Source organism: Tympanuchus pallidicinctus, unplaced genomic scaffold (assembly GCF_026119805.1).
Source record: "Tympanuchus pallidicinctus isolate F22 unplaced genomic scaffold, pur_lepc_1.0 scaffold5, whole genome shotgun sequence".
NCBI lineage: Eukaryota > Metazoa > Chordata > Aves > Galliformes > Phasianidae > Tympanuchus > Tympanuchus pallidicinctus.
Genome location: NW_026294769.1, coordinates 34,480,377 through 34,493,019, shown reverse-complemented (window position 1 = coordinate 34,493,019; position 12,643 = coordinate 34,480,377). Strand labels below are relative to the sequence as shown.

Sequence of the window (12,643 nt, the reverse complement as noted above, 5' to 3'; positions counted from 1 at the left end):
TACAATCCTGATGATGATATTATTATTACTATTTATCATGTTACTGGAAAAAGAGAGACAAAGATATGCAAACAGTTGATATATATAAAAAAAAGATAAATAAGAAGCAAGGAAACCTTTTTCCAAGACTATATCAATGCACATCATGGTAACTTTATTTTGTGTTTTGCACTGATTTTCTTGTAGCCACACACTCATCATTTTCAAGTAATCGGCTTCATTAACTTAAGTTTATTTAGTTTTGTAAATTCAATAACTTCACATAGGTTAGAAAGATGGGAATTTTTTTGCAATCATGAAATATGTGTCTTAAAACAAGTGAAATTTGATTCATTGAATGGTAGCTTTTCAAGGAGCTAATTTTTAAATTGCTGTAGTCAGTGGTAACAGATGGAAACACTGTCCCCTTGTGGATAGGAATATGAGGAAAGTGATATCGTATCTTACTGATAGCAACAGTTAACTTGGGCATTAGGAGCTTCATTAAGAAATTAATTAGAATTCTGCCTTATATACTGCTCATGAATTAAAAAAAAAATGAATGTACAAAATATCTAGAGGTCCTTTTAATTTAAATTGGTTGCCCAACAAACAACACAGGGTAAAGACTGAGCTAATGTCTCAGTATAATCTCTGATAATACCATCAGTCCACACTGTCATCTAAGCCTAACTGCTCTAGGCAGCTGCAGCGTTGCCCTCGTTTGAAGAAGGCAGTTTTGTGAAAAACATATGCAGAGAAGAGAACTGGAGAGAACTTCAGTGACTGGAGGGGTATTGATTCATAGCTGACTGGAGACATAGCTGTTGTTTCAAATGTTAAATTATCCATAAATATTACAGATTGTCCGTACGAATCATCATCTCTGATCCATAAGAACTACCAGAAGATGCTAGAACTTTCATACCTCAGATCCGGGATAATCAACAGCAGCTTCACATTTCTGCATGCGGAAGCAGAACTTTCTAGAACTGCTTAGAAATTAGGGGACATTTCTCATAGGAAGTATTCTGGTTTACAAAGTCAGTCCTTCCCTGCAGCAGGCAGTCAGTCATAGCTTCCCTAACCAATTCATCATGTTATGTCTTTATCAAGATTTGTCTCTTGATTGTCTCAACTGAATGAACGTTCTGAAATGCCACTAGAAACCTCATAATTCATAGCTCAGATATATTCATGGTCACTGTATATCTACTCCTTCCCTTATTCTTTTGTTTAAATACCTTTTTCTTCTCACTGTTTAATCCGTGATAGACAGCAATGCTGTTCCTCTGAGCCTTCATTTTGTTGAAGTAAGTGAGCCACACACTAACAGCTTCACTTCACAGGAAGAGCTCCCTAAGTGCTTCCATAAAATCAATGTTTTTAATCTTTTAGTCTTATCAATGCACAGTATTTCTCTGTCCCCAGTGGGAATACTTTGACCGATATCTTCTTTGGCAGTAGTGGTTTTTTTACACTGTAATGTCTCACAGATATCCTGAGAAGATGAGCTAACCCACTAGTGATCTCACCCTTCATTTGTAGTGATTATTCACCAATTTATTGCGGATTTTTTTTTCCCATCCATGTAGGAAGCTGCACTGATTTAGAAACAAGCTGATGCTATCCTTCGGAAATCTGCCACCACAAAGTCCTTTGTGGCTAACCAGTTTCATATTGAGATGCGGGTTTGTATGTGGCTGAGAAGGGAGTGATGGGGCATCTGATAAGAGGACTTCCCTAACTGTGATAAGTGGAACTCCAGGGTTCTCCACATAGCGTGTCAAATCTGCTGCTCTGCCTATATGAACTGATGGAAGAGCTGTTTGAAGGGTTGAAGATGGAAATGTCGTGAGAGTCATTGCAGAGTTAGACAAACATTTGTAAACATCTATTCATACTCTGAATTCAAATTACGCCCCATTCCTAAATCCCTCATGTCAGATGAGTTCAGAGTGCACATCAACAGATGGCTAGGGGACACTGTGGAATTCCACTAAAAACACCAGACACGGCAGATACATGTTCGTTTGGTTTTCATGCCGCAGGTCACCGTGACAGTCAATTACAAATCAAAAGTGAAAAAGAGGAAATTCTTCAAGCTCGTTTCCTCTGTCTCGGTTTTTAGCGCTAGGAAGTAAAGAAGCAGACTGCGTTTTTCTGTGCTCCTGTGGCCTCCAGCCACTCCGAGCCGCTCCCCGCCGCCGCAGCCCGCCTCAAAAGGGGAAGCCAGCTAGCGAACGGCACGGCCTCGCCCTCTCAGCACGGCCCCGCAGGGCTGGCGGCCCCGCGGGCGGAGGCGGCGCCTACCCCGTGACATCGGGGCGGCCGCGGCGCTGAGGTCCCCGCCCGGCCCGGCCCTTCGTGCCTCCCGCCCGTCATGGCGGTGCCGGGACAGGGCGCGGAGGGGAGGTCGGCGCTGCTTCTGAAAGTCGTGATGGCCGGGGAGTCCTGCGTGGGGAAAACCTCCATCGTGCGGAGGTACACGGAGCCCAACGCGGCTGCCGCCTTCTCCTCCTCCTCCTCCTACCTGCCCACGATCGGTGAGTGCCGGCTCCCCGCTGGCCGGCCCTGCCCGCGCTCTCCCGCAGCCCTGGCTCCGTCCCTCCCGCTCCCCTTTCACTCCTTCTCTCCTTGGGCTGTCCGTGCCTGCCCGGCTTTGCTGCAGGTGCCCGGTGCCAGCGTCGTGTGGGTGCCTGGAGCGGTGCTGCCGGGTGGGCTGGCCGGGCTGTGAGGGCGCACGGCAGTGCTCGTGCTTCTGGCTCCAAAAGCGCTTCGCTCCAGCTCCTGTCGCTGTGCTTTTCCTGTGCGGAGGCAATTGTTTTGTGTTGTGCTGGTGCTCGTGGCTCCAGCTGGAGGCCTGGCTGTGGCACACCGCTGTGCCTGCAGGGAAAACTGCCTCTACTTCAAAGAGCTCTCGGATTTCAGTAAGACTCCCAGTTCCTCCGTCTTTCGTGGCAGAAAGACTCTTGACTTTGTGTTAATGCGTTTTGATGGTGTGAAGTCAAAGATCGTTTGCTATAAGTAGCTACATATGTCACTGCTGAAGCAGAACCACTGTTCAGTTGGAAATGATCATCCCCATTGAATGCAGAGGATGGAGCGTTCCCCATCCAGCACCCCAGCAGCCCTGAGGTGGCGGCCAGCTTTCCACTGCCCCATCCTTTGTTACCCTCAGAATGGAGAGCTGACCCTCAGCATGCATGATACAGACATTTTATGGATTTCTGAGTGGGAAGTCTTCATTTTTTAAGTATATAGAGACTTCCTCACGTCAGGGTTTAAACTGCTTCCCATTCTCCTGAACCTTCTTACAAAGCATCTTCTGAAACCATCACAAACAAAAGCATAGTGAAATGGGTCCTTAAGCAGGCAGTCTATTATGAACTTTAACAAGGACTCTCAAGGAAGATCCATGAAAATAAACATCAGCTTTAACAATGCATTTTGTATTAGAACTTGCATTCCTAGCCTTGAGATTATTATTTTGAAACAGATTCTTTTTACTTTTAATTCAGACGACCATAGAGTCAAAAACTCTGATGTACTGATGACGCCGAGAATATGTTTATACTATTGTAGGTTGAAAGAGTTTAAAGAGTAGCAAAGATGAAACTGTTTTGTGGACCAAACATAACCTTATATAGTTTTATTACTGTTCCTATTACTCTTCCTATTGAGTGATTTAAAAACTTTTTTAGCATATGGTTATCTGAAATGGAAATTAATACCTCACGTGTCGTATTTGTTACTTGCATGTGATTTGAAATACTGCACCCAACCTTGTTCCATTTTACAAAACACGTTAGAGCTTGGACTCTTAAACTCAATGGGACTGTGGATGATGGTTTCCACAATAGTCATGTTGAAGGTAGAAGTTCTGTGCTCTCAAGGACAGACACAGCTGAGAAAATGGAAGTTTCAGTCTTTGCAGCACAGCTGTGGTCAGAAATGGTGTAAAGGAAGAAGATGCATTGCAACATTTCAGATTTTTTTTAATCATTGTGTCTTATTCCTCTTCGTCGACGCTATCAAAATAAATGTTTTCAACTGCATGCCAGTTTCACACAGGCTCAGCCCAGTGAGCCCTATCTGCTGTGCAGCCTATTGAGCACTCATCTGATGCTTTCTCTCTACCTGTTGTCCAGCTGGAACACTTTTAAGAGTAGCGGAAAGCTTATCCAGGCTGTTCAAACATCTGCATTTCCTGACAAAATTGTATGTCACCACCACCATCAGCGGCAAAGGGTCACAGCTAAAGAAGCTGAAAGGTTGTCTTGTGGCTGTGAAGAATCCTGTATTGTCGTGAGTCATGGGTTTGTGCTACTAGAAAAAATCTGAGTCTTATTGCAGGAAAAAAAAAATCCAGCTAGGCTCCAGTAGTGAAATTTTCTAAATTATGTATTTTATGAAAAAAAAAAAAAAGTGTCCACAGTAAATTTTCATTGAAAGCCCTTTATGTGACACTTAAACACTCAAGGATGGGTGCCCTTCCTCCTCCTCAATTATGCAGTTTGGGCAAATTATAAGCAGTTAAAGTTTTCTAATTAAACTTATACGCATCATAAGGCAGATGCATTGCATTGTGAATGGTAGGTTGTAGTAGGCTATAAAGAATAAATGTTTTTGTTTAAACAGTGGCATTGCATATAACGCCACAGGGAAAGTTTATGAACAGAAAAAGCCCTCTTGGATATAAGTGAATATTATTGTAGGCTCATGATCTCACAGTCTGTAAGGCTTTTATTTTGCTGGACTGTGGTCCCAAAGGCATGGTTTCTGTGGGAAAGTCTGTAGAGGTGTAAATCCTCCCTAACCTACTGTAGGGAACCTGCATTAGCAAGGGGTTGGACTTGATGAACTCCTGAGGTCCATTCCAACCCCTAAAATTCTGTGATCTCTGTGAATACCCCAATACTTACTCAGGAAATAGAATTTGTCAGCAAAAATTAATGATATCCTAGTTGTAATCCTCATCTTAATTTTTTTTGTTTATTTTGTGATTGGATTTCTGCACTCTTTCTTAGCAAGCTATCTTCTCCCATGAGTTGTTTTTCTTAGCAAAACAGTGATTTTTGGTGTTTGTGACCACTCAGATACTACTCAGATTCAGATATTCCTTGATGTGCAGAGGAAAGAAGTGTCTGGTTGAAGTGATGCGCCAACATGGTAAGGGCTCAGTGCTGGACAGGAGAATCACAGTTGATACTCGATTCAGGTAAGGTGGCTCTGGGGCCAGAAAAGTGAGTCCCAGCTGTTTCATGGGCTGAAGTCCACCACCAGTCATGAGCACTCACAACACATCAGTGGATTTCTTTTCACCAGCTGCTGTTAGATGATGAGATCATTACAACAGCAACTTAGTTATTAAGTCTCATGCTTGCCAGGAGCTTCCAGCTCTTCCTATCAGCTCTGTCCTGGCTATTGCTGTGCAGGATATCTCACCAGGATCTCAGCATTCTGCTGAATTGCTCAAACTCCCTTTCCATCTGGGCAGGAATATTTTTGAGCATTTTATATCAGGACCATCTCAGATGTATCAGGGTGAAAAGTGTGTTGTGGTTTTCGTAGAATCATAGTATCTTTTGAATTGGAGGCGCCTTAAAGGTCATGTAGTCTAGTTCCCCTGAAATGAACAGGGACACCCACAGCTGTCATGTTGCTCAGTCATGTTGCTCAGAGCCCTGTTCAGCCTGACCTTGAATGTCTCCAAGGATGAGGCATCCACCATTAATCTGGGCAACTTGTTCCAGTGTCTCACCACCCGAACTGTAAAAAACTTCTTCCTTATGTCCACACTAAATCTCTCCTCTTTTAGTTTGAAACTGTTACTCCTTGTCCTGTCATCACAGGCTCTGCTAAGGAGTCTGTCCACTTCCCTCTTATAGCCCCCCTTTATATACTGGAGGGCCACTATCGGGTCTCCACAGAGCCTTCTCTTTTCCAGGCTCAACAGCTGCAGCTCTCTCAGCCTGTCCTCATAGGAATGATATTCCATCCCTTGCAACATTTGCGTGGCCCTCCTCTGCACACACTCTAAAAGCTCCACATGCTTCCTGTACTGAGGGCTCCACATCTGGATGCAGTACTCCAGGTGAGGCCTCACCAGCACAGAACAGAGGGGCAGGATCACCTCCCTCACCCTGCTGGCCACGCTTCTTTTGATGCAGCCCAGGATACAGTCGGCTTTCTGAGCTGTGAAGGCACACTGGTGGGTCATGTCCAGCTTACCACCCACCAGTACCTCAAGTTCTTTTTGGCAGGCCTGTGCTCCATCCTTACATCACCCAAGTTGTACTAATAGCAGGGGCTGCCATGACCCAGCTGCAAGACCTTGCACTTCGATTTATTGAACCTCTTTAGGTTCATCAGAGCCCACTGTTTAGTAGGCAGGCTGCACAAAACCTCTTGGAAGAGGACTTCTGTAGATGATCAGAGACTGTTTCATAGATATTGAGGGAGGGGATGGGCAATTCACAACTGAATTCCTATATGGCTGACTATTTTAATGCTTCGTAGGCCTTGCAGTAAAGTGCTTCAGTCCTCATGTGGGCATACTTAATATTTTAAGTATAAAGAAAATAAATTAATGTCATGGTTATAAAACTTGGACATAACAACTAGAATTTGAGTTTTTACCCAGTGTACCCATTCTTTTTATAACTTGACAGGTTAAGAGAAGCAAGTACAAGCTGCTGCATTCAAATTACGTTTATCTCAAGAGCAGTAATCAATGCTAGCACTGTTATGTTGTTCATCTTACATAGTACATGGGCTTAAATGCATCTGAAATCTGTGAGCTGTCTCTTTGGCATTGTATTTCTCATTTTTCTTTTTTGTCTTTTCAATTTGCTAAGTTTGCATGAAATTTCATATAAAGACATGAACAATTCATGCATGCAGAACGTATCGACTTCTGTTTTTCACTAACATTCATTGACCTTCTAGGTCAATAAATTTTGAAGTTGACTTAAGAAGTCAATATGCCTTATTTTAATTTAGATTAAGGTTTAGCCTGATTCAGCACTCTGCTTCCCTTCTTATAAACAAAAAAAAGCTTATATCAATTTATTATTAAAATGTACATCAAATCAGAACTGTTTCCTATAGGACTGGGGATCCCTCTCTGGAATATAGTTTTTCTCTGTGTTCCCAATGCATCATTTGAAAATGACATTCCAGCCTTCCAGTGCTTGCTTGGTCCCTCTCAAGTGCTCTGATATCAATTGTAGAAAGCTATGCAGATAATTAAACAGAACTGTGCGAATTTCAGGAGCAAATATTTTCCATAACGTTCAAATCTCAACTTACACGAGCACACAGACAAATCTGGCTTAAATTTCATTTCCAGCTAACATTCTTAATTCCATCAAGGAAGCTTTGTGTGATATTAATTACAGGCACCGATTATATAATTTCATCTTCCCTTGTCATTGAAGCTTCAGTAAAAATTCATCAAATGAAGGACATGATTATCATAATAATTTTAAACTCTTTTACCACATATACCCAAAAATGTTATTACCCTTGGAATCTTGTATGAGAGCACATACTTTTCAACATTTTGCACGCAATACATTCAGAAATTAAAAAAAGAAGGGAAAGTATTTTTCATTGCATTTTTGTTTTGTTGCCAGCAAAAGCCATTTAGCAGTAATACTGCTTTTTCAGTTTTTGTAGTTGTTTCAAATGGCATCACTATGGGTGACAAGCTGTCCTGAAGTTATGTGGCTGTACTTTGACCTTGTGGATTCTTGACCATGGGGAAGGCTGTGCTACCTGCTATGGCAATGGTACCTTACCTTTACTTAACGTAACTGACAGAAATAACCTTCATAAATTGTAGGGGGAAAATCTGAGCAGAGAAACCAGTAAAAAGTATTTCAAAAGTATTTCAAATGTTCAGCAGTAGAGTAATTGGAGAGGAACATTGTTCCTCTAAGGCAGCAGTGATAGCATGCAGATTCCAGCCTTATTTTGGAGCTGCAACAGCCTACAAATCCAGGAATCATTTACCACAACTGGAATAGTAACTGGATAGTAGAATGGACAAGAACACTACAAATAGTAAGAAGTATCTTTAAGGAAAGATGTGTAATGTATGTAGAGACAATGTATGGCACTGTTTTAAAGTGCTATTGCCTGACTTTAGCATTAACACCCCGTATTTGGGATAAAGAGAGATTAAGACTGTAGAGACAGATGTTGTTGATTTGAATGAGTTTCAGTGTATGCTCATCTTTGCATTTAATTAATAAGCTAATTTCTGTTCCTGTTCATGCTACCCTAGATTATTTTTTTAGGAATTTGTAAGTAAAAACAGAAAAATGGCACTTTGCATGTAACAGCTTTGTAAGCACTTATTGCTAACTATAGCTGTTCTGTGATGAAACTGGAAACAACTGAAATCACCACTGTATTTGCCTAGTATTAATGCGCCTAACCCATAAGGCTGCTGTCCTGCCACATGCCTATGAATGGAATATGTACATGTACACGTAGTGTCAGAAGATCTTTTGCTTTGACGAGCCCATCCATTGCTTTTATTGTAATGTATTGACACACAACTGTTTTCACCACTGAATAATTTTCTTTCCGACTTCCATTTTGAATGCGTATGGTTCCTTATTCTTTGTTTGATATGATTCCTTTTCATTTTCTGTTTTAAACTGCACGATAACTAGAGTTGAAAAACATTCTTCAAATGGAAATCCGTGCTATTATCAGAAATGTTACAGATTTTCTTCTTTCTTCTAGGCATTGATTTTAAAGTGAAGTGTATAACACTGAGTGGTACAAGAGTGAAACTTCAAATATGGTAAGTTTTAATCTATGTCACAAATGAAAGCCAACTAATGTACATTACAACATGAAAAAATCTCGTTTGTTTTTAATCGCATGCCTTTGTAAAGCGCAACTATTGTGTTGTAGGTCATTTTAAAATTTGAGTTTAGTAAGTTAAAAAGAAAATTGTTACTAGGCTGCTTTAACAAAATTCTGCTTTTGCAGCATGCGAACAATGCAGATCTACAAACCACATTAATTATTTTTAATTGTATCAGAACACTGTGGAAGTGAGAAAGCAAGAAAATTCTGTATTTCATTAATGAACAAGTGCATACTCAAAAGCCTGCCAAGAGAAAACTATTTTGATGGATCTTTGAGAACCTACACTATTTTTGTTTGTTTGTTTCGAAGCTTTTCGAAAGGGTATTTAGGAATGCTGACAGCCATGTCTACAGGTATCCCATACAGAAGATTACCTATATTTACAAGTATCTAACATCTTGAGAAGTAAGTGTACATGAATTCAACAACCAGTATTAGACCTTAAGTTGCTCCACCTCAGGTTTTAGTACAAAAATCTTGAAGGCTTGTTGGCAGCTTTCTTAAAGTATAATTGCAGATGGAATCTCTGCATCCTCTTACATTGTGTCTTTTTCCCCAAACTTATCTTCCACCTAAACCAGCTTCCTGTCTGTGTCACAGTTTACAGAATGCTACCATTCTACAGTTTGTTCATTGGTATCAAATTAATTTCTTTATTGGGGACTTTTTGTGATTTCTTTCAGGGATACTGCGGGCCAGGAACGATTCCATACACTCAGTACAAGCTATTTTCGTGGAGCACAAGGCTTTGTTCTTGTATATGACATCACAAATCTGGACAGTTTTCAAGGTGTAACAAGCTGGATGAAAGACATACATGAGGTAAATAAATCTAACAGTGGTCAATCTTTTAATGAAGGTAATCAGTGAGTTAATGCAGTTTATGTTTTAAGTGACTGCATGAAATTTATCATTATTCCTTGAGCTGTAAGTTCCTAACCACGATTTCTTACTTTTAACTCAGCATATAGTATGATAGTAGGATTACTGTTATGTGAAGCTGAAAGACTGCGTAGATTATCCAGAACAAGCCCTTACTGATGCAGGAGTGCTTTTTTGAAATAAATTGAAAATAAATCTCTTAATCCAGTTTTGCACATACTGAGTTAAAGTGCTTTTGTCACCAGCGTGACCGTTCATAACACCACCAAGCCAATCTCCATGAGCTCATCCAAGGATTTTAACTGGCTTCAGTGCCAAAATTAACCAGTGATTTCCCATTCCTAATTCCATTATTTTTGCATAGTTGCTTCATCCCCAAAATCAAATTAAACAAATCAAATGAAAGATCTTATTTCCCCTTTCTGGATATTCCCTTTCAGAGGATGGTTTCAAGGTGGAGAAACTGACAAAAAGGACCGTCGTTTTTTGGTGGCTTAGCTCAGCTACCTGTAGCACTGCAGCCAGGGAAATGCGGTTTCAGCTGACATAGGAAGTGATTCAACAGTACGTGGCTGCCAGACAAGGTGTTAGTTCCCACCTACTTTGTCCTGGGTCTGAATATTTTCTCCTGCTCTGCTTCTGGAGCCTGTCAGATCTCCCAGAGCTTCACTGCACCTCTCTAACGTGGTGGAAAATTAACAGCCGAAACGGTTGGGTAGGTTTCCACTGCATTACTGGGTTTATGAGGTTCACAGAAAGGTCTGACAGATATTAGACTTGGCATAAGGTAAGGGGGAGGAACAAGAAGGCCAGGAGAATAATGCATGGGAACAATGTGAGGAAGGAACTGAGGAGGGAGGAGCTGACAAGCCTTCAGGCATCAGGTTCTTGAGCTGACTGTAACCCAGTATGTGAGCCTGTATTACTCAATCCCTCTTGATATGTTTGCCATTGGATAGAGACAGGTCCATTTTCTAAGTAATAACATGAAAGTTTGTAGTTACTATGATTGTGTATGATTCCAAATAAGATAGTGCTTGTTGTTGATTAAAATCAAAAAAACATGCAGACAGGTGTTTGTTTTTTTTTAACAATACTTAACAACCTCCTCTGTGACTTGGTAGGAATATGATGTAATGAGTGGAAGAGCCCATTTCAGCAAGCAGGTTCAGAAAAAACCCATCAAATTTAATCCTTTTTTCTTGTCACCCATTCAGTATGCTGATGAATTAATGAACAACACACAGTCATATATCCAATAATATATACTTAGGATATTAATGCTGTTGGTAAGACATTGCATATACATTACTTCAGTATGAAGAACATTACTATGGTAATGTAGTGCATCATTATCCCTGACCTTACAGCTATCTTGGAAGTCTTAGTGTCAACAGAGCGTAACTTCAGTAATGTACTACAAAGGAAACCTGATGATAAAATATTCTTACTGACTTGTCTGAACGCACTTCAACCTAAAACACGTGTTTTATCATTTTGTTAAGAAAAGTGCATGCCCTTCTGTCAGGCAAACCAACAAGTCGTAGAATCATAGAATCACAAGGTTAAAAAGGACCTACAAGATCATCTAGTCCAACTGTCCTCCCATTACCGTTGCTACCACAAGCTTGTGGTATGGTTTCGTGATTAGCTACAATTTAACTCAGCACTCAGCACGATAGTAGCTGAAAGTGTAGATTACCCATGTATATCCCCTGAGATGATATATACATATATAGCATGTATATGGATATACATAGCTATATTCTGGAAGTAATGCCTCCTATTTATTTCCATTGAAATAACAGATAGAAAGAATGCAGTAGCACTATTCAATAAAGCAAGTATTCAGCTACTGTAGGGGAACTGTTAGGTCATAACCTGAACTGATGATGGAGCACCTGGTGAAGGGGGTGGCTGGCCCAGGAAGCACAGGTGCAAACAATTTACCTGTGCTTCCCATGTGACCAGAAGGGGGTTTATGGCTCCCCCCTCCCCTCCCTTCCTCCTAGGCTCATTTAAGGGCTATGCTCTGAATGGAGAACATTTCATGGATAAAGGTTGCTTTTTTCAAGAGTGTTTTACAGCCAGAGATCCTCATCACTAGCTGAGTGAGTCATCTTTTTTTTTCCTGTGTATGACTATTTGTATACCTAACAGTACTTTACCTTGTATTGCAGAGAACTTGTCAGAAGCAGTTTTGCTGCTTCATAGGATAGACAGCTACAAAACACTATTTTTTGACAGTTGCCACCACTAGCTCTCCATTTTCAGCAGTGATGAGCAAGATTCTGTATGTCATGCTCATAAAAATCTGCACCAGTGGAGGTGACCTACCATCACCACTGCTGAAACACACCACACACCACCTCACTGTGCTCACATCCTCTGTTGGCTCTCCAAAAATATTCAGCGTTGGTGAATATCAGTAGGTGCAATTTTTTCCACTTGCAGGACTTCATTGACGCGTTATTGCTTCATACACATTTCTGTATCGGTTGCTATTTTGTCAGACTGCTCCTCTTCTGCTGTCTGTCAGATGGTAACAAAATGGGAAGGAATATTGATGGGAAACTTTGATCTCTGATGTCATGGGCAATATAATAAAATAGGAGGTGTTACTTTTGGAGCAGCCCACACGCGTATTGTATGAAATATAGCCCTGACTTCATGCAGTCATTGGAGGGGTCATTTTTGTCCCATCGTCTTTAATTACAAAAATGGAATGGTTGAGTCACTGGGCTACTACGTGCAAGCATAAACACACTACAGCTGGGCTATGAGGCTGGGGTGGAGGGAAGGATGGGACTGGTCCTCGTGGCCACAGTGCTGAAGAGGCTTAGATTAAATCAGTATAACTCAATCAGGAAATCATACCTGCGTGACCCTT

The 12,643-nt window shown here is 41.1% G+C and overlaps 1 protein-coding gene across 3 annotated transcripts in view; it reads left to right on the top strand.

Annotated features, from left to right (window-relative positions):
* Positions 1 to 2,259: 2,259 nt before the first annotated feature.
* Positions 2,260 to 12,643, top strand: part of LOC128091411 (ras-related protein Rab-10-like) — a 30,576-nt gene continuing 20,192 nt past the window's right edge. Inside the window, exons 1-3 of one of the 3 annotated variants that reach the window (XM_052704520.1) lie at positions 2,260 to 2,525; positions 8,740 to 8,800; positions 9,555 to 9,693. In XM_052704520.1, the coding sequence (XP_052560480.1) occupies positions 2,363 to 2,525; positions 8,740 to 8,800; positions 9,555 to 9,693 (363 nt within the window). In that variant the 5' untranslated portion in view covers positions 2,260 to 2,362. The remainder of the gene's footprint in view (positions 2,526 to 8,739; positions 8,801 to 9,554; positions 9,694 to 12,643) is intronic. The other 2 variants (XM_052704519.1, XM_052704518.1) reach the window with 2 other exon arrangements.